This window comes from Mustela putorius, unplaced genomic scaffold (genome assembly GCF_011764305.1).
Source record: "Mustela putorius furo isolate JIRA1106 unplaced genomic scaffold, ASM1176430v1.1 tig00003859_pilon_pilon_pilon, whole genome shotgun sequence".
Lineage (NCBI taxonomy): Eukaryota > Metazoa > Chordata > Mammalia > Carnivora > Mustelidae > Mustela > Mustela putorius.
Window position 1 is genome coordinate 33,676,532 of NW_025422011.1, and position 21,610 is coordinate 33,698,141.

A 21,610-nucleotide genomic window follows, 5' to 3' on the forward strand; every position below is an offset into this window, starting at 1 on the left:
GATCATGACACATAGCCCTGGCCTACTTATTCATTGGTCAGTCCAAGTGTTCGATACAATTCCTCCTCCAGCTGCTAGCAAGCAAGAAGTGACTAGACTTTAGATGCCAGGGAAAGTCTGGAATTGAGGTCACCATTTGTGCTGTTTGATATCCCACATGAATGTAGGACAGAAAGAGTTAAAGATTTCCAAGTAGTTGGGTGTTTCTGGGGGCATAATGTCCTATTCTGAATGCTTTCTCTTCTTTACTGTCTCTTTGGAGTGAGAAATAGGGTCATTTCTTTGAGTACAAAGGCACTCTAACTATGGGCATATAGAGGATCAAGCTCTTATGTGTATTACGAGCGTTTAAAAGATTGCTAGAGATGCAGATTCAAGATAATATGGGGAATCCTTGCCTTTGTATAGTAGCACAGGACCATAAAAATAACAATGCTGTTTGAAACAGCAACAGGATCTTAATAATCATTGGGGGAAATTACAATTGTTCCATCCCTTTAAAATTTTTTGTTAAATAGAAAAAACTAACTGTTGGTTATAATACTTAGAAAATGAAAGAAAAGAAAAACTGATTTTTCTTAGTGCATTGTAATTTTAAACATTAGAAATATTAAGAACTAAAGTGTCTTTTTTTTTTAATAAAAACTTAACAAAATTAGTTTAAACAGTGCTTACCTTCTTCTCCTTGTCCTATAACTTATACAGAGAGGAGCATCTTTTTTTAAACTTTAGTGAGTTCTAATACTATTCTCCAAGTTTAGCTACCTTCCAACATTTTATCCTTTGTGCTTTCAATGTCATGAATTATCTCTGAAAATTTTTAAAATATCACCTTCTTTGAGGGCATCACTTTCTCCAGGGTGCCTCTCTCCTTTCTGCACACCACTCTTCCTCTCATTTATGTTCATGAGTTTGCCTGCAACAACTTCCTTTGGTTGCATATCTAGGTTCTCAAACAGAGGCAGCAGCAGAGTTTCCAAGGTCAGCTACTTCTTCTGTTACTCCCTTGACCTTTGATTCAGATTTCACTTCCAGCACGACCACTTTCATTTATTTGCTGCACTTTCATGTTAGCTGACAGATTCTGGGGAGGCAAGGAGGCAACACAACTGCATACTTTGCTGCCTGTGTGTGAAGTGAGTAGCAGATGCCAGGTGGCCCGTCACCAACTGACTGTGAAAGAAGTGACATGATTCGTCACTGATCACATTGCACATCTGTAATTTATATGGTGACTGTGGCTTGAAGAGCTGGCAGTGAAGTTTGAACTTTATATAATTATTGTTAGTATACTGCAGTGACTGAAATTCGCACTGTGTTGTTGGGGGACTGAGATTATTTAACTAATACATGATGGTTGAAATTCATGCATATCAGGACTGTGCAAAGCAAGGACCACCTAAAGAAATGGGCTATCACAGGGTACTAATGGGATAGCATTTCTGTAGTAGTTATAATTTTGTTGGGTACGTGGGTTGTACAGTGGGTTCATTCTTTTTATGGGCTTTTTGGAAGTGACTTACCGAATAGAATGTTTAATTTGCTATTTATGCCAGGATGAGCTAAATTATGCTATGGTAACAAATGACCCCCAAATCTCAGTGGTCTTGATGCCTCCCTTTGCAGGTTAGCTAGGATGAGGGGAGGAGGCTTTATTTTACTTTGTCTTCACTCAGGGACCCAGGCTGAGGGAAGCTCCATCTCTATGTTCCTATAGTTACTAAGGTAGGAATAGGGAACATGATAAATTGCATGTTGTCTCCTACGGTTTCCACCCCAAATTATATATACTATTTCCAATAACATTTCACTGGCCAAAACAAGTCACGTAGTCATATCCTAAAAGACATGGAGAAGCAGAATTCTACAACATGCCTAGCAGAAAGGAATGTGAGGTGAGTATCATTAGTGACTAGTACGGTATCCAAAGAGTTACCTTATAGAAGGTTTATCGGGGAAAGGCAACGGAGGACTGAAAATAAAGGCATAGACAATATCAGATTGTCTGTCTGCTAGTGAAAGAATCAAGTGGAGGCAGAGTTTTGTGTACTTGCATTCCAGGAGCCTAGATATTGTGAGTACATGAAAATTAGGGTCAAAGGTCAGGATGAAACCAGAAAGTTGTAATAGAGTCCAGATGGATCCTAGGGATCAAGCAGGACTATTGGCAGAGCCCTAGAGGTTAGAACTCTCAGAAGGAAGATCAAAGACTCTACCATTCTAGACAATTCCAACTCTTTAATGGTCTGAGACTCCATCTATACTTCCTCTGAGTTTAAGTTGACAACATTTTTTAAAGTTCCGGGATGCTTGACAGAGTTGACTCTCAAATTGAGCCTTGGAGGAAATGTAGGCTATGGGCTAGCAGAAGGCATAGTGAGGGTGTTCTGGGAGCGAACGGGTCAAGGATGCTATGGGTTGAATGTAACCAAAAGTCGGATGCTATGAAAGTGGTAATATAGAATTTCTTATAACAAGATGAAATAGAAAAACCATGAGGAATTAATTGCATAATGATCCTCAGTTATTACCATTCTATACTTAGTGCGTGTCTATGTCTTTAACCACAAATATATTAAAGTCTACAGACCCTCGATTGTGTACTCACATGTCTGCCCTTAAAGTGCTCTGTTTCATAGTGTTCTGGGTCACTGATGCTTAATGCTTCAATCCACCCACATACCAGATTAACATAACACTTAATAGCTGTGCCCACAGCCCACACCTGAACTTCCCATTTTAATCTAAATGCGATCCAAACGTGTCTAAATTTTCTCTACTATAGTATTCTGAGTGAGGAGCAGAAATATTTAAAGCCTACCAACTCTAGCAGGAGCCATTTGAGACTGTGTTCATGTATTTCTTGGCATTAAGTGGAATATTATATTTGAGAAAAATACTATTAATATAAAACAGTCAATTTTGGTATGGTGTGGTCACATTGAAGATTAAAGCGGTGTGCTGAATCAGTTATAATCATGACCACTTTATATTTAAATCTTCCAGTCCACTAAAAAGCTTTCAAATCAAACACCTATGTTCTTGGACACAGTGTTTAAGTACTTAATGAGTTTAGCTTTCCTACCTGGAGATTTTGATATTCTTTAAGTTTGCCCTTAGTGTTGGGCCCACTAGACGGGGGGCAACATTTTTCATTCTTTCTGCTTCCCTGTTGGTTTTCTAAGAATTGGATTCCAGGGAATTTCCATGTCTAGTGTCCGTTGCACGAGCATGTTACATTGTTCCTTCAAACCTGAATATTTCCCCCAACCCTAACTTGTTGCATGTGATCTCAATCAAGAGGCATGAGCTGTGTCAGCAAGGGAATGCTCCAAAGGGCAGCAGAAGTTTCACTATTTATTCAGCATTATAGTTTGTATAATGTATTACTAGAAGATGTAAAAATTTTTTCAGTTTTCTAAACTGTTTCTAATGCCAAAAATTCATTGTTAATGTTAGGGCAATACACTTTCTTCAGCAAGACCAACCAATGTGTTAGAAATGATGAAGGAGTGGAAAAATAACCCAGAAAGTGATGAGGAAGACACGACAGATCAAAAGGACAACTGGTCCGTTCAAGAAAAGCTGAAAGGTTACCAACGCCGCAGCCCCAGAGGAAACGCCCAGGATATCAGTAGCACCTCAGATGAAGAGGAGGAGAAACAGGTAGGAGGAACCAAGAAAACAAGTAGGAAGAAGAATTGTTCCATTTCTCCAAACTTTAAAATACTCTCACAACACTGGAGCAGTTTTTGCAATGCTGTCTTTTGTTGTTGTTGTTAGTTTGTGAGGAAGGACTTATAGAACAAAGCAAAGTTCTCTCTTCCCTTCAGACTATCATGATTTAGCACAGTAGCCCATGTGTTTATTTTAAGGTCTGTGATTATATAGGGCAGGGGTCTGCAGACTTTTTCCATAAAGGAACAGAGGAGATATTTTAGCCTTGTGGCTAAACTTCTTTCAGCCCTGTGTCACAACTTCTCAACTCGGATGTCATAGGATGAAAATAGGCATAGACAGCAAATGAATGAGCATGGCCACGTGCCAATAAAACTTTATTTACAAAAACAGATGGTGTGTGATATTTGGCCCATGGGTCAAAATTAATAATATTTGTGCTTTACCAGGCTCTACAATTTGGAATGGATTTATGTATTACCTAGAAAAAGATTTATTACATTATGCAGTTATTTGTTTCCAATTTTATGACAACTAAAACTGTTCACATGAGTTTATCATTTTGCCTTATTAGATCCAAATAGAGCTTTATTCTTTCTGGTGAATAAAATTTAGTAATACTTTATAAATTTATTTTTATGTATAAAATATTTTATGTATATAAACATGTATATAAATATTTATGTATAAAGTATTAGTAATATTTTTATTAATTCCAGATAGTATTCTACTAACTAGATATGCCAACAATTTACCCAAATCCTTTTTTCTTTTGTTTCTGTGTTTATGGCAAACGCTTCTGTGACCTTGTTCTCTTTCTTATCTTGAAATCTAGTGAATGTATTTGAGTTCTTTTTTAATAATTGAGTGTCCCTCTGGTGGGGACTATCTTTACCTCACGGCAGCCCCGACCCCGTGAGGAGCTGTTACTTTCTGGCATTCTGAGGTGTAGCGTGGGCAGAGTTCCGCTCAGGCCTCAGAAGGCTGGTTCTGAGCTGCTCCCAGGAGGGTGCATCGCTGGCCTGTCCCTCCCATGCTAACAAGGCCATCAGAAACCTGCAGAAAGAGACTTGGTAGAGTGATCTACTGGTTGGTTTCTACTCACCGGTTGAGAACTTCTTCATCTACTCAATCGCAAATGTCTAGATAATAAGTTTAACATTTAATGACTCTGATATTTTGAAATAATCATATCTTTACCATAGTATAAACATGAGTATGTTGCATTCCCTTCATCTTCTCTGGTCTGTTAACAACTACTGAAATGCTTGGCAGCCGTGTGTATTTTATATTGTTGAAAATAATACCCTAAAAACTCATGTTCGCATTCCTTATTAAATACTGTTTGAAGATTTTTCTATTAGCAGACTTGGCATTTTATGCATATATATTCAGATGCGCACACTCACGCGCACACACACACACCTTCTTACACATATGCACATGCACCGTATACATATATGCAGTTGATACTTGAATAACATGGTGCGGTTGGGGCACTGACCCCCATACAGTTGAAAATTTTCATATAACTTTTGACACCCCCCCAAACTTAACTACTAATAGCCTACCGTTGACTGAAACCTTTCCAGTAACATTAGTAGCTGATTAACACATATTTTGTATGTGTGTTATGTTCTGTATTCCTACAACAAAGAAAAAAGAAAATAGAAAAAAGAAAATGTTATTAAGAAAACCGTAAGGAAAAGACATTTATAGTACTGTGCTGTGCTTAGCCAAAAAGATCCATGTATGACTGGACCCACACAGTTCAAACCCCTGTTGTTCAAGGGTCAAGTGTACATATACTCACACTCAGATGTGTGTATTATACATATATACACATGTGCATTTACATATACATATGTATAGACAAACACAAATACTTACACATACACCACATACGACCACATTATCTTGTATTTTGTAGTCTTGGATTTTTTCTGTTTGTTACTGAATCTGACATAAAATACCTTTGTGAACCAAATATTTGGTTGGTTGTCTTCCATCACCTTCTCCATGGCTCTGTCACACACCTCCCCTCCCTTCCCAGTGCTTGCAAGTCACAGAGTGATGCGAATTGCTATGCTATTCTCAGCTACTACTTCCAACTAAGGAACAGAAGCATTGGAATTTGAGGTGCTTATGGGTGCTAGAACTATAACCAGTGGTATAAATTTTATACCAGGTAGGTTGAAATTTTAAGAACATTGATTTCTACTCACCAGCAGGAAGAATTTTTCTACAGTCAGAGCTCACTTGCAATAAAATGGGCTGGACCATGGATAGTGAACCCCATCTACTAGTTCATGCAAGTGTCCATGCAGACTCTAGAAAGCTACTTGTCATAACTGCTATAGCAGGAATTCCTGCAAGATGGGTAGGAGTTTGTCCTGGATGTCCTCTAAGGAACTTTCCCACACTTGGGCTTTGGCTGTGATGTCTTGGAAGAAATACATTACCTTGTGTGGTAGTTTTTCTAAAAAGTGTTACCCCTTAAAAGAAAGACTTCTTATACATTTAACATATTAAGTTCTTTCACGGGTTTTTATAAGTATGTTACTTTGTTAATTATATTGAAGCTGAGCTTGTGCTAAGAAATTACTTCTTTTCTTTCAAATCTTCATTAACAATAGTAAATATGGAGTATAAAGTTCTTAAGTGATAAATGAAAATAGAGCTTGCCATTTACCCTTGAGTCCACGCAGGATTCATATTGTAATGAATATTCTTAAGAGTGAAATTTAAATTTTATTAAAATTATTCTTTGAATATTAAAATATTTCCCATGAGGAAAATTTTGTTTGTAAAAATTAAATTATATAAATGATTTAATGTGATAATATAAATTATTTATACCTACTAAATTAAGGAAATTCTTTTTCCATTAAAATTTTTTAAATTTGGCCTTAAGTGGAAATCTACCAGCAATTCCTGTTTTCCATTGTATCATTGTTCTCTCTTCTGAAGAATCTCATAAACCCATTTAGAGCTCTGATTTTTTTTTTTTTTAAAGCCAGGGTAATCATGCTTTTTAGCTAAGTGGCAGAGCTCTTGGAAGACTAGCAGAGAAAGTGAGGATTTGTTATAAATCAAACACTTGAACTGCGCATTTTCCTCTGTCACACCTTTTCTTAATTCCAAATGCTGTGGTCATGATGGAAAAATAGAGTCTACCTCTCCTCACTGTTCATGCTTGGACTAAGATATCACACTACACTCTTCCAGACTTGTCTTCCAATAGTTGGCATTTGGCTGTGTGCTTTTTTATTTTTTCTTTTTATTATGAAATTTTAGCCTAATTTAGGTGTGTTCTTTAAGGATAGAATCTTTAAGGATAGAAATGTTCTCTTGTGTATATCTTGTGTCTTATAGGCTGAGTACATCTAAGTAGTGTTTTATTTCCTTAGTAACCCTCTAAATTCTCCACAGTGGGTTCTTAATCTGTTCTATCAAGTAGACCCAAGACTTCAACTCCTAAAACAGCATTTACTCATCTTCAAATGAGATGCTTGGCAGACCATTGCTTATTTCAAGAACATGCCTTTTAACATTATGTCCTTAGTTATTTCTTATAAGTAGTACAATACCTTCATTATTTATTAAGCTCAGAAAACAACTGAGAAATAAATGTCTGGTAATTAAAATGCACTTCCACATAACCATGGAGAGAAGGACTAAAAATTCCAGATGTATATTTACATTATAGAATTCTTGCTTGATAAAGGAGATACTTTATCATTGTTAAATTATTTATCAAATACAGTCTTGAATGTACTTATTTAGTGAAAATGGAAAATTTTCTGATCGTTTCCTTTTGTGATCATTTTTCTCCACTGAAAACATGGCCTTAACAGTGTCACAGGAAATGGTACATGAAGCACATACTTTCATATAGAAAGTAGAAATTCAAGGTTGCTTAGAAACTTTGAAAAGTTATTTTGATCAATGAAATGTATTCATGTAGCAGTTCTTCAAAGACAAGAAACGTTTGAATTTAAATAACATTGAAATTAAACAGTTGAACTGTGGTATGTTGATACATTTCTATGAGAAAGAGTTAGGTTTTCTTGGTATTTTCGTTGAGTAGGATAAAAATTTTCTTCTCCTGACAAATTAAACCTTAGCTTTCTGAGCCCATGTGAATCATGTGTAAATTTGGTGGTGCTTCCACAACTTTGGCATACTTTTGTAGTCCAATATTGAAACCTTGCAATCTGGCATGCACTTAAAATATAATGGTTAAAAGCACACGCTCCAGATCCAGGCTGCATGTATTCAAATCCTGGCTTCACTGCTTATAAACTTTATGACCTTGTACAAACCTCTTGGCCTCCTGTTCCTCATCTGTAAAATGGGAATAATTATGGTATCAACCAGGGATTAAGTGAAATAATGCATGTGACACTCTTGACATGGTAAGCACTTTGTAATGTTAGCCTTTATTGCTTCTATTATTATATTACTAACAAACTTGCATAGAATATTACAAAAATTGCACGTTTTTTCCCCTGCCAGATTCAAGACTCCTTTGGGTATATCTCCTTTTGGGTATGAACAAACCAAGAAATATCATTTTCAAAGGTGATGAGGTAATGCTTTCAACCTCATTTGCCCTCTGACTTTTTTGAGGTCCCTAGCATACTGTGATAGATAAGATAATTTTTCCCAATTATTTAACCCCTCTCTGTAAGTGATTGTACATTCACAACCTTTGCCATGTGACATCGCAGTTCTCCCTACTAGAGTAAACAAAGGGCATTTTCTGATCCCACTAATGTTGGTTTTAACTAGATGACTTACTTTGGCTGATAGAATGTTAAAAGGTAAGATATGAGTAGCATTCATGTGATTTAGTTTGCTCTCTTGTATTTCTGCTACCTGCTTTGAGAAGAATATGCCTGTGGGGAGCCACAGTTCCTGAAATTATGAAGATTTGAACTGAACTCTGGTCTAGCCAACCCCTACAGCTACTGAGCCTTTTATAGTCATTTGTTATGTAGTTGTACAGAAAGGAATTAACATAGCAGACCTAAGCTGGTCACCTTGGAAAGGCCTGCTTACAAGGTTGGCCCTTGAGTGGCTTCTGAGAACTTGAATTTGGTTGCTATCATTTTCTGATTAAGAATGGCCCATTCTTCCAAAACTGCGCAGACAATATGGTTTATGCTGCAACCTGCTTTTCTTCTGGGGGTTCAGGATTTTGGTAGGTGCTGGGCAGAGACTGCCAACAAGACCAGCTCCCAATAAAAACCCAGGGTTCCATCTCTTAAGACCTTCTGTGGTTGGCAACATTTGACATGTGTGGTCATAGCTCATTGCTGGGGTAATTAAGTACATTCCATGTGACTCTTGAGAAAGGACCCTTGGAAGCTTGAGCCTGGTTTCTGCTGGACTTCACCTTAAGTGCCTTTTACCTTTGCTAACTGCCAGTCTGTAATAAATTGTAGCAGTGAGTACAATTATGTGCTGAGTCCTTTGAATCCTCCTAGTGAATCATGAACCTGGGGGTGACTTGGGAGACCTCCCAAGCACTGTAAGGTAACTGCAGCAATAGATGAATAATACAGGTACAAATAATTGGATTAACATGAATCCTGACATGTTATTTTTGACCCATGCTTTTTATAATGCCATTTGCTAGTTTGGATTCATAGGATTTTGTCCCTACTATTCCCACTAGAACCTTCTATGTAGGCTTAGTTTGCACCACAAGCTTAGCCAGGCTTCCACAGCTGAAGGGAAGTATTAGTGAATCCTTTCAAATCATTTTCCTCCTCTCCCAAGCCTGGCTTTTGCTCAGCTCCCCTTAGGGACTATAGCTGTTAGGCTATGCTATGTATCTTTTCCCTATGGAGAACCAACCCATTGGGTTGGGTTATAACAAATATTGCTTTTATTCCACCGATATTAATTTGGGTCTATTCATCTCTTATCCTGCATTTAGGCTATAACTGTCACATGTATTATGTATTATAGCTATATAATTACAAACCGCACAAAACAATGTTTTAATTTTTGCTTTAAATAGCCATATATATTTCCAAGAAATTAAGAGGACATTTTGTCTGTTATGTATACCAAGGTATTTACCATTTCTGATGTTCTTTTTTCTTTTCTGGAATCCAGTTTTCTATCTGGTATCATTTCTCTTCAGTTTGATTCAGTCTCCATTTCTCTGTTAAATCTACCTGGTGAATATTTAATTTTAGGTATTCTAAAATTTCCATTTGATCCTGTTTTATTATTTCTAGTTCTCTTCAGAGATTTCTTGTATTCCTAAAAGAATATTTTCCTTTATATTACTGGTAATAGTTATGATGACTGCTAATTGTTTGCTAATTGTTTGCTAATTCCAACATTTGGGTCACCTCAGGATCTGTCTCTATTAATTATTATTTCTGTTGAGTAGTTTGGGATTGTATCTCAGACACTGGAAATGTTATGTTGTGCTGACTCTGGATTTGACTGTGTTCCTCCAAAGAGCATTGATGTTTCTGTTTTGTCAGGGAAGTAGCTGGTTGGGTACAAATTGCAAATTGTCTCTTAGTCAGCAGTTCAAATCTTAGGTCAGTTCATTTCTCTTTCGCTGGGCAGAATTTAGGGTGCACCTTCTCTGGCTATCTCCTTTAAGGGATTCCCTCATTACTTTCTCGTGTCTGTGGTTGCTCTGAATTCAGTCCTCTAATTCTTTAAACTAGAGAGAGAAGATTGTAAGTGTCCAAGGTTTGGAGAGTGGTGCTGAGGAACACATTGCCATTGAAGAAGCAACATTTGATATATAACAGAAATAATGGAAGCCAGAAGACAATGGAGTTACATTGTTAAAGTGCTAAGTAGAAAATGAAACAAAACTAAAAAATCCTGCCAAATTGGAATTCTATATCTCGTGATAATTTTCTTCAAAAATAAAGATAGAATAAAAAATATTTTCAAGTATGTAAAAGATGAGAGACTATGTTACCAGCATGTCTTAATTATAAGAAATACTAAAAGAAAATTCTCCAGGTTAAAAAAAAAAGTGATCCCAGATGGAAATCCTGACTACAGGAAGGTATGAAGGGCAACAGCAAGGGTAAATATGTGAATAAATGTAAAATAATATTGACTTCTTGAAATAATAGCAATAATAATGAATCTAAGCTTTCATCTCAAAAAGCTAAGAAGAGAATAGCAAGTTAAAGCACCCTTCACACAAGAGGATATTGTAAATGATTTAGTCCCAATAAATTAGAATATTTATACAAAATGGTCAGATTTATTTAAAAAAACATCAAAGCAGATATATAAAAATACAAAATCTGAATAATTTTATATTTACTTCAAAAATTGAATCTCTAATTTAAAAACTTCCAGTAAAGAAAATTTCAGTCTCAAATTTCTTCACTGGCTAATTCCTTTAAGTATTTGCAGATGAAAAAGCTTGTTACACAAACTCCTGAGACTATTTCCCAACTCATCTATAAAGGAAGTATAACTTTAACACCAAAATATGACAGGGATATTATAAGAAAAGAAAATTGTTAGCCAATATCTCTCATAAATAGATATAAAAATAGATATAGATTTTGTCAAATAGATATAGATTTATAGATTCTCTCATAAATAGATATAAAAATCCCAAACTCAGTATTAGCAAACTGAATCCAGAAATATACAAAAAGAGACAGCACATTCTTGATCAAGTATACAGGTATACACATATTCCAGGGATGTCTATTTGGATTAACATACAAAAATCAACCAATATAATTCACCCCATTAATAAGTAAAGGAGAAAAACCATATGGAAAAAAAAATTTGATGAAATTCAACACTCAAACATGAGTAGTAAACTAGGAACATATGGTAACTTCTTTTAAATATTAAGGGATTTTTTTATTTTAAAAATCTCTAAAGCTAATATCATTCTTCTTTTTTAAAGATTTATTCATTTATCTGAGGGAGAGAGAGGGAAAGAGAAAGTGGGGGTGGGGACAGAGAGAATTTTCAAGCAGACTCCCTGCTGAGTGAGGAGACTGATGTGGGGCTCAGTCTCATGACCCATGATATCATGACCTGAGCCAACATCAAGATTCAGATACTCAATCAACTGAACCACACAGACACCCCAAAACTATTTTCATTCCTAATGGTGACATATTGAACACTTTCCTACTGAAGGTAGGTGAAAGGCAAAGATGCCCCTTTGTATTTCTCTTTAATATTGTACTAGAGATCTTAGCCTAGGCAATAAGACTCACAAAAGAAAATTATATAGCTGGAAAAGAAGAATAAAGCTATCTCTATTTGCAGATGACATGACTGTGCACAAAAAAAATCCCCTGGAATCTACAAAATGTGAACTAAACAGCTTTCAGTGTGTAAGATCTATATACAAAAATAAAATATATTTTCATATACTAGCAATGAATAATTAGAAAACAGAATGTTAAAATACCATTTAAGACACACAAAATGTGGGGCACCTGGGTGGCTCAGCAGGTTAGGCCTCTGCCTTTGGCTCAGGTCATGATCTCAGGGTCCTGAGATCGAGCCCCGCATCGGGCTCTCTGTTCAGCAAGAGCTTGCTTCCCCCCTCTCTCTGCCTGCCTCTCTGCCTACTTGTGTGATCTCTCTCTGTTAAATAAATAAGTAAAATCATTAAAAAAAAATAAAACATCACAAAATGTAAAATTCTTAGTCTTAACTCTTACAAAATATATGTAAAATGTTTATGTCAAATCTGACAACACATTGAAATTGAAGAAGACTGAAATATTTTGAAAGAAATACCATATTTATGGACTGGAAGCTTTGATACTGCTAAGAGGTCAGTTCTCCCCAAACTGACTTATAACTTTAAAGCAATCCCAATTGAGATCGAGAGCTTTGCTTTTCTGTTAGAAATTGACAAGATGCTTCTAAAATTTGTTTGGAAATACATAAGGATCTAGAATACCCAAAAATCACTCAAGAGAACAAAGTTGGAGAACTTACATGGTGTGATTTCAGCACTTACAATATAGCTATGGTAATTAATACAACGTGGTATTGTATTGAGGAAACAAAATACAATCTAGAATTGGCCCCCACTTAGGCAGTCAGTTGATTTTTTTTTAAGATTTTATTTATTTATTTGACAGAGAGAGATCACAAGTAGGCAGAGTGAGAGGGGAGAAGCAGGATCCCTGCTGAGCAGAGAGCCCGATGTGGGGCTCGATCCCAGGACTCTGGGATCATGACCTGAGCAGAAGGCAGAGGCTTTAACCCACTGAGCCACCCAGGCTCCCCAGTCAGTTGATTTTTGACAGAGATTTCAAAGCCATTCAAAAGGGAGAAAGATAGGGTTTTTTCCCTAATTAATAGTGCTGAACTAATAAGATATCTATATGCAGAAAAAGGAACTTTGATCCCCCGAGCTTACACTGTATACAAAAATTAGTTTGAAATGGTAGTAGACCTAAATCTAAAAGCTAAACTGTAATGCTCATAGGAGAAAACTTAGGAGAATATCTTCCAACCAGTGAGTAGTCGAAGATTTCTTAGAACACCAGGCAACATGCTAAAAAGTTCTTCAAAGTACATGCATTTTCTTATCTAAGGCATTTTAAGAAACAGAATAGGCAAGCCACAGACAGGGGAGAAAAAAATTTCAATAGACCTAACAAAGGACTTGTTTAGAAAATATTGAGACAGTTCTTACAACTCAATAATAATAAGGCAACTCCACTTTTAAAATATGCATAAGATTTGAACAGACATTTCAGATAGACATTTTTCAACATATGAAAAAATATGCAACATCAGTAGTTATCAGGAAAATGCAAATGATAATAGGAAAAGCTACAATGATATATCACTATATCCTTTCTAGAATGGCCAAAATTTAAAAAGACAAGTTCATATTTTAGCAAATATTAGAGCAAGTGGAATTTTCCTGTATTGCCTGTGGATTGCAAAATGGTACAGATTCTTTGGAATATAGTTGGGCAGTTACTTATAAAGTTAAACATTTACTTACCATTTATCCAGAAATACCAAATTTGAGTTCAAAAAAGGATTTGTAGAATATATTGATAACAGCTTTATATATAAAGAGCCCCAAACTGGAAAGAGCCCAAATATCCATTAATAGAAGAATGGATAAACAAATTGTGGTATATCCATTTAATGGAATACTACTTGATAGTAAAAAGAAATAAACTACAATTGGTGATTCACTGATTGGTGAATCTCAAGACATATGTGGTAATACCATGAGACTCTATAATTATCTCAATAAAAATTTCCTTTTTTAGAATATTAATATAAATTTCAATTTAATATGTTAAGCAAAGAAAGTCAGACACAAGAGTACACACTGTATGTTTTGTTTATACAAAGTTTTAGAGAAGTAATTATGTTGACAAATATCAGAACACTGGTAGCCTCAGGATGGGAGGGAGTTGAGTGGGATGTGACCCCCGGGAAATTTGTGGGGAGTTGTTCTATTTCTTGATTGGGGTGTTGGTTATACAGGTCTGTTTATCAAAACTCATCAAACTATACACTTGAGATTTGTATAATCTACTATATGTAAATTGTACTTTAACTAAAAAAGAAAAGAGAAATTTATATCTCTCTAATTTGCAAGTTAGATTTTATTTTCATTAACTCCCTACAAGGCCCAGCTATTTATGTAGGTAGACTTATAAAAGAAATCTATATATTTGGAAGTTTATTACTCTTTGTCCCTTTGGTTTTTTCTTTTCCTTCCTTCTCCTTTCTGCAAACCACAGGAATGTGAGAGAAAGTGGGTGACCATTGTGAGCAGAACTGGAGCTGAAAACTTGTATCAGAATGTTCTGTCACTTGGACCTTGTGCAGGCCTATAATTTGAATGTGTGACTCTAGAAATGGTTGCTATGGTGATAAACCACTTTACTTAAATAGCATGTATTTTACTCAAAATTCAGAGAAATGGTAACAGTTTCTAGTAATCATGTACTGGTATTAACTTGCAGGGATATGCCTAGAGCTTACAGGTTTTGCATCCATTATCACCAGATGAGTTCATCAGGTTAAAGTTATGCCAGTGAATAATGAAATACGTATATTTAGCCCAATTTTCTTGTTACATATCTCCCCTTGCACACATGGAGCCCCTTTCCAAGATTAATAATATGAGCTGGAGAAATCAGGCCAAGGGTGCTGAATTACTAAGAGATGGAACTGGAGGGAACTTGTAAGGTCATCTTTTCCATCATCCCGCCTCTAAGAGGACTGAATATTCTTCAACTGTCCCAAGTGGTAAGAGTCTGTCAAGGATGAAGAACAATTGAGATGCTGCTTGCGCCAGCCCCTGGTGTAACCATCCTGATTGCAGCGCTCAGAGACACCATCTAGCTCCACAGAGCTGAGCTCTGTCCCCTCTGCATTCTACTGTGATTACGTATGTCCTCTATTCTTTGTATTTCTAGACTGAAGAGCTTTCTTGTAAAGAAACCTCCATCCATTAATCATATTAGTAACCTGTCTGTAAACCTTCTCTGGTTCCTTTATCTCTGTTCAAGCTGATTGCAGTGTTTCAGATATGAATTCTTTATGATTTTATATAAGGATAGAAGGATTTTTTCTTTGTTTCTAAGGTGCTTTCTGTTGATAGACAGGTTTTCTTGATCACTGTGCAACAATATGTTACACCAGCATCTAAAGAGAACGATCTATAGTGATTTGTAGATCCTTTCTTAGACTGATAATGATGGCCAACAATCTCATAATGATCATTTGGACTCTTTTCCCCCAGAACTGAATATTGAAATTCCCCTCTCATCTTCCTCCCCCTTTGTGCAATCTTACGGGAGATCCTCACCTTCTATTTGCCTTTTATGACCTGGAAGATCTTAGTAATTCTTATAGCCTTGGCAATTTCACTTTTCATTTCTCTGTCATGTTACTTAGAAAACTGTAAAATTGCATCAGTGACTGCATAGATCCCCGAGGATTCCCCTCAAGTAGGAGAGTGGAGAAAGAGAAACCTAAAATTTAGATAACCTGTAACCTCCGAAGGAAATCCCTGAAACATTAAGATTTGTTTACATTCCTAGAGAAAAGCCTGGAAGCTGGAATGTGCCTTGGCCATTTGCATTCAAGGAGATGAGAGGCTTGGCTTTTTTTTTTTTTCATTTTATATAATTTTTTATTTTTTATAAACATATATTTTTATCCCCAGGGGTACAGGTCTGTGAATCACCAGGTTTACACACTTCACAGCATTCACCAAAGCACATACCCTCCCCAATGTCCATAATCCCACCCCCTTCTCCCAAACCCCCTCCCCCCAGCAACCCTCAGTTTGTTTTGTGAGATTAAGAGTCACTTATGGTTTGTCTCCCTCCCAATCCCATCTTGTTTCATTGATTCTTCTCGTACCCACTTAAGCCCCCATGTTGCATCACCACTTCCTCATATCAGGGAGATCATATGATAGTTGTCTTTCTCTGCTTGACTTATTTCGCTAAGCATGATACGCTCTAGTTCCATCCATGTTGTCACAAATGGCAATATTTCATTTCTTTTGATGGCTGCATAGTATTCCATTGTGTATATATACCACATCTTCTTGATCCATTCATCTCTTGATGGACATCTAGGTTCTTTCCATAGTTTGGCTATTGTGGACATTGCTGCTATAAACATTCGGGTACACGTGCCCCTTTGGATCACTACGTTTGTATCTTTAGGGTAAATACCCAATAGTGTAATTGCTGGGTCATAGGGCAGTTCTATTTTCAACATTTTGAGGAACCTCCATGCTGTTTTCCAGAGAGGTTGCACCAGCTTGCATTCCCACCAACAGTGTAGGAGGGTTCCCCTTTCTCCGCATCCTCGCCAGCATCTGTCATTTCCTGACTTGTTGATTTTAGCCATTCTGACTGGTGTGAGGTGATATCGCATTGTGGTTTTGATTTGTATTTCCCTGATGCCGAGTAATATGGAGCACTTTTTCATGTGTCTGTTGGCCATCTGGATGTCTTCTTTGCAGAAATGTCTGTTCATGTCCTCTGCCCATTTCTTGATTGTATTATTTGTTCTTTGGGTGTTGAGTTTGCTAAGTTCTTTATAGATTCTGGACACAAGACAGAAGAAAGGGAAATTAAGGAGTCAATCCCATTTACAATTGCACCCAAAACCATAAGATACCTAGGAATAAACCTAACCAAAGAGACACAGAATCTATACTCAGAAAACTATAAAGTACTCATGAAAGAAATTGAGGAAGACACAAAGAAATGGAAAAATGTTCCATGCTCCTGGATTGGAAGAATAAATATTGTGAAAATGTCTATGCTACCTAAAGCAATCTACACATTTAATGCAATTCCTATCAAAGTACCATCCATCTTTTTCAAAGAAATGGAACAAATAATTCTAAAATTTATATGGAACCAGAAAAGACCTCGAATAGCCAAAGGGATATTGAAAAAGAAAGCCAACGTTGGTGGCATCACAATTCCGGACTTCAAGCTCTATTACAAAGCTGTCATCATCAAGACAGCATGGTACTGGCACAAAAACAGACACATAGATCAATGGAACAGAATAGAGAGCCCAGAAATAGACCCTCAACTCTATGGTCAACTCATCTTCGACAAAGCAGGAAAGAATGTCCAATGGAAAGGCTTGGCTTTTGGTGACAAAAGCTACAGCTCAATCGGCGGACACCATGAGGGCCAGCCTACATATGTGTTTTATTAACATCGGAGCACAGTTTCACTAGGGTGATATTTAATAGAGAAGACTCAGAGTCTTCAGGAAAACTCTTACAATTCTGATTTCTAAACAGTGACATCCTAAACTTAATGCAATTACAAATTAGCAAAGAGAAATGTTAATGTGCGCACACACACACACCCCCACACACACACACACGAAACACAGGATACACACAGTATACACAGAAGCTTCTAAGCATTTGCAATAAACATTTGCATAAAGGTGAGTAGATTTGCACTGATGTTACCAGAGAGTAAAGGAACAAATACGGACATTTGTTCCAGTACAACCAGTTTCAGGCCAACTTGGAGTTCCATTAAACTATAGCTGACTATATTACTTTTAATACGTATTAAAATTGAGACAGAAATAAGGAAACAGACACTCATATGTTGCTGGTAAGAGTCTAAGTTGGTACAGTTGCAGTGGAAGGCAAGATGGCAGTAGATTTCAAAATTACAAATCCATATACATTTTGACCCAGGAGTCTCACTTCTAAACTATCCATCTTGTAGACATACTTACACACCCACAAAATGACACAAGTACAAGATTATTCACAGCAGCACTATTTATACTAGGAAAAGATTGGAAACAGCCTGAATGCCCACTGTGAAGGGACCAGCTAAATAAATTGTAGTCCCTTCAAACAAGAGAAGACGGCATAGCCAAAAAGAAGAATGAACATGGACATGAAAGGATCCTTAAGATAATCATTTAGTTGAAAAAAATCATGACAGTAAAAGAGGGCTTACAGTGGGCTACCTTTTGTGTTAAAGAAAAAAGGGGGGGGGGAAGCATGTCAATATACCGATTAGACTGAACCATATGAAATTGCCATTATTGGGCTGGTTTTGACCTGTAGAAATACCTACCGATTCAGTTTGGTTCCACTTAATATTTGCTCGAAGATGCATGACCTCTCTCTGGAAATGTACTCTGTAAATTGATAATATTGGTGGTCTTTGATGTGGGTCAGAGCTGAGTTAACTGGGGGGCAGGGAGGAGATTTTTAACACTGTGGATATTAAATCATGGGGGTGTGCCACCTATTTAAAAAAATACATCACTAAAATTAGATATGAATAAATAAAGAAATGTAGCTGAGGAATATCATTTTCTCATCTTGCTCTAGCATGAAATTGAGAAATATTTCTGCACCAAAGCAAGCAAACATTTTGGTCTAGCTTCCTCTTCCCTTCCCCTTTGCCAGAAAATTCTGAGGATTATCTTAAGATATCTTATCCAAGAAGAAAATACCAGAGCCTCTAGTCATTTCGGAAAAACTAATCTACATCACTACCCTCACCCACAGAGACTGTTTCTGAGTATTTCTTCCTGGTGATGCAACTCCTAGTCTCATTTAGCAACCCAAGTCCATTAACGAATGGAACTATGGAGAAGAATGGAAGTGTTAAGCCAGATATGAATATGCACACATTAAAAAGAAAATGCCAGGGTCTCTGTTCCTACACTCTAGAGAGCAGTAGTTGTAGTAGACATGTTGAAAAACATTTCCTCGACTACTTGGATGATAGTTCCAAAGGTGGAAATGTCAAAAGGGAGAAGGTTACACTGAGATTCACCTTTTAATAGGATTTGTATGTCAAGTGAATTAAACTTTCATGAATTGAAATTTCCAAGATAGGTGTCCTGTCTCAGAGATCAGTGCTGCACACAACAAAGCAGCTTCTCTCCACTGGACGTGGGAACATCGGGGGAGTTGACTCTCACCCCATTGTTGCACGTGGGCGTTCTCAGCGAGAGGGTAGGCTGGATTGCCGAATGCTAATGCATTTTCAGTATTTTCTATTTCATGGAAGGATACACAGAAAAGCAACCTAGAAATTTTGTTGGAAAAAAAAAATCTATGGAGAAAAGGACTTATTTTACATTTCCAAATGTAGACAAATTAATTTTTCCAGTACAAATAATATAAGCTCAAGAATTAAGCATACGCTATTATGAAGCCATACACGAGTGATGGTCTGTCTGCAATACAGCACAACATCAGGTGAATTTTCTCCTTCTCTAAATATAGCTACCAAAACCATAAGTGACCTGAAGTTCTGCTGGAGCCCTGGGAGGTCACTTGTTCATCAGGCAAATCTATATTAAGTGCCTACTACTGTATATAAATCATGGCCACTAGTATCATAAGAGCCTGAGTGATCAAAGAAACTAGGTTTATTTGTAGTGAGTTACCTGTAATCTTTTCACATTCTTTGAAAATTGCTAACCTGATTATTAACTCCTATGCAGAATAACTTTGCATTCACCAGAGTGTTAGACGTATGAACACTTTCCAGACTGCTGTGTGTTATGTGAGGCCTACTGTACCTACTCTCCCATGTCTCATCCCCCACCCTGCTGTGTCCCTCTCTCCTAAGACATTCTCTGCTCTCTCAGAACTCTGTGCTCGCCTTCATTTCAGGAGAAGTGATCACTTCTAAAATGGGTCTAAAGTCAAAATGGACTCTGCTTCCCTCATGACAGCAGAATCCAAGACCATTTCCTCTGGCAGGGGGTGAGGTGACCTGCAAAAACACAGTTGCCTATTGAGATCCCTTCTACCTGGTTTCTCCTTTAAAGAAGCACTTTGAAGGCCACTATCTTCATGCATTTCCGAGTAAACCTACGTAGTAAATGTGCAAATGCAGTTTCCCCATTGACCGGTGAGGTATGGAGACTCCGAGAGCTCCATGGACCTGCCCAAGGGGAGGGACTGGGATTAGAAGCCAGTCCATGGAGTCCGGGGACTGGCATGGCAGAACTGGCCTAGAAAGCTAGTCAAGATGCAGTGAGCATGATTCTGTCCTGGCTGACTTCCTTGTGCAAACGTTGCCAGATGTTTATTTTTAATTTACGTGGCAGAGGATCTGAAATTGTGCCTCTAGTCTGCGCTACACCAAACACTAAACAAGCCTCTTTTCTTGAAGGTGCTAAAGGAACTTACTCTGACATTTAGTAACAGCTTTGCAGTGTGATTAGTTTACGTGTCCCCTCTGGAGAGAGCTCCAACTTGCGGATGCTGGGCAACTTTGTTGTCCCTTGCTTCTTTGAACTGGTGTCTGTTGCTTCCTGTCTGAAAAGTAACCCGGGCCTTTTCTTTTATTTGCAGTCTACTGTTTATGAAAAGAAATTTCCTGTGACCTATAAGAAGGAAAAGGTGGACAACTTGGACACGAAGTATACAAGTTCCATATCTAGTAGACACCTTCCGGCAGGATTCAAGGGAGAACCAGAGAAATCCCCCATGACTTCAAGCCAAGCAAGGGCAACCAAGTACATTGCTAAGTCCAATGCCCTGCCCAGAACCAAAAAGAAACTCTAAGTGTTCTTCACCAATGCGTAGTACAAACACAGAGCTGCTCTTTCTGGCGCTAAGACAAGGAGATGGGAGTGGAGAAGACAGGACTATGTTGAGCTTTGAGCCTTTTAGCCCCACTGAGCCCTACCATGGGTCTGCGCCAGCTGAAATGCGAAGCCAGGTGACCCTGGCAGCCTGATGTGAAAGGCCCACCGGCCCTGGGCTTGATGGGGGGCTGCGGCTGAAATCAACCCAAGAGGTTTTCAAGAGTAGTTTAGAGGAGCACAGACCCTCAAAGCAAGGCGGTGGGCATGCCTGCTCAGTTTCACTTCAGATTCTTATATTTAGGCACAATTATTTGTAGGAGAAAATGAGAGCCAAATATGGCAATGGAGGTTCTGAATAATTATGTGCACTTGGCACTAGAAGATTTTGTTAGGAAATCACTAATAAACTTGCCATAGGCATATACCAGCAGAAGCGCTTCAGCCATTCACATGTGTTCTTGTGATTTTAGGTTGCTATAGAGTATTTAAGATAACTTATTTTAAATGTAGAAAAATAGGAGATTTTGTAACTGCTTGCCATTAACTTGCTGCTAAATTCCCAATATATTGATTGACTCAATAAAAAAACAGATGTTACCCATGCACGTTAGTTTGTATGTTAACAAGAGGTGGATAGAATAAGGTCCTTGAAGCCCTTATGCAAATTAAGAGTTTGGCCTGCTTCTGCAAAAGTAGGCACATAGCTTTGCGGGGAGGTCATGAAGCTGGGTATGGGGGAAAATACATCGTTACCCTGGGTGTTACTGAGTATTTCCTTAGCCATTCAAGGTCAAATTGGGTAAAGAGGGCCCTCCAAACAAATTCTAAGGAAGCAATT

At 37.5% G+C, this 21,610-nt stretch overlaps 1 protein-coding gene across 9 annotated transcripts in view; it reads left to right on the plus strand.

The window, feature by feature from the left end:
* The window catches only part of STK33 (serine/threonine kinase 33), a 156,310-nt gene extending 134,941 nt beyond the window's left edge, over window positions 1-21,369 (plus strand). For all 9 annotated transcript variants that reach the window (XM_004751914.3, XM_004751916.3, XM_045065855.1 and 6 more), the window contains 2 exons: window positions 3,460-3,666; window positions 20,537-21,369. In XM_004751914.3, the coding sequence (XP_004751971.1) occupies window positions 3,460-3,666; window positions 20,537-20,749 (420 nt within the window). In that variant the 3' untranslated portion in view covers window positions 20,750-21,369. The remainder of the gene's footprint in view (window positions 1-3,459; window positions 3,667-20,536) is intronic.
* The last annotated feature ends 241 nt before the right edge of the window (window positions 21,370-21,610 follow it).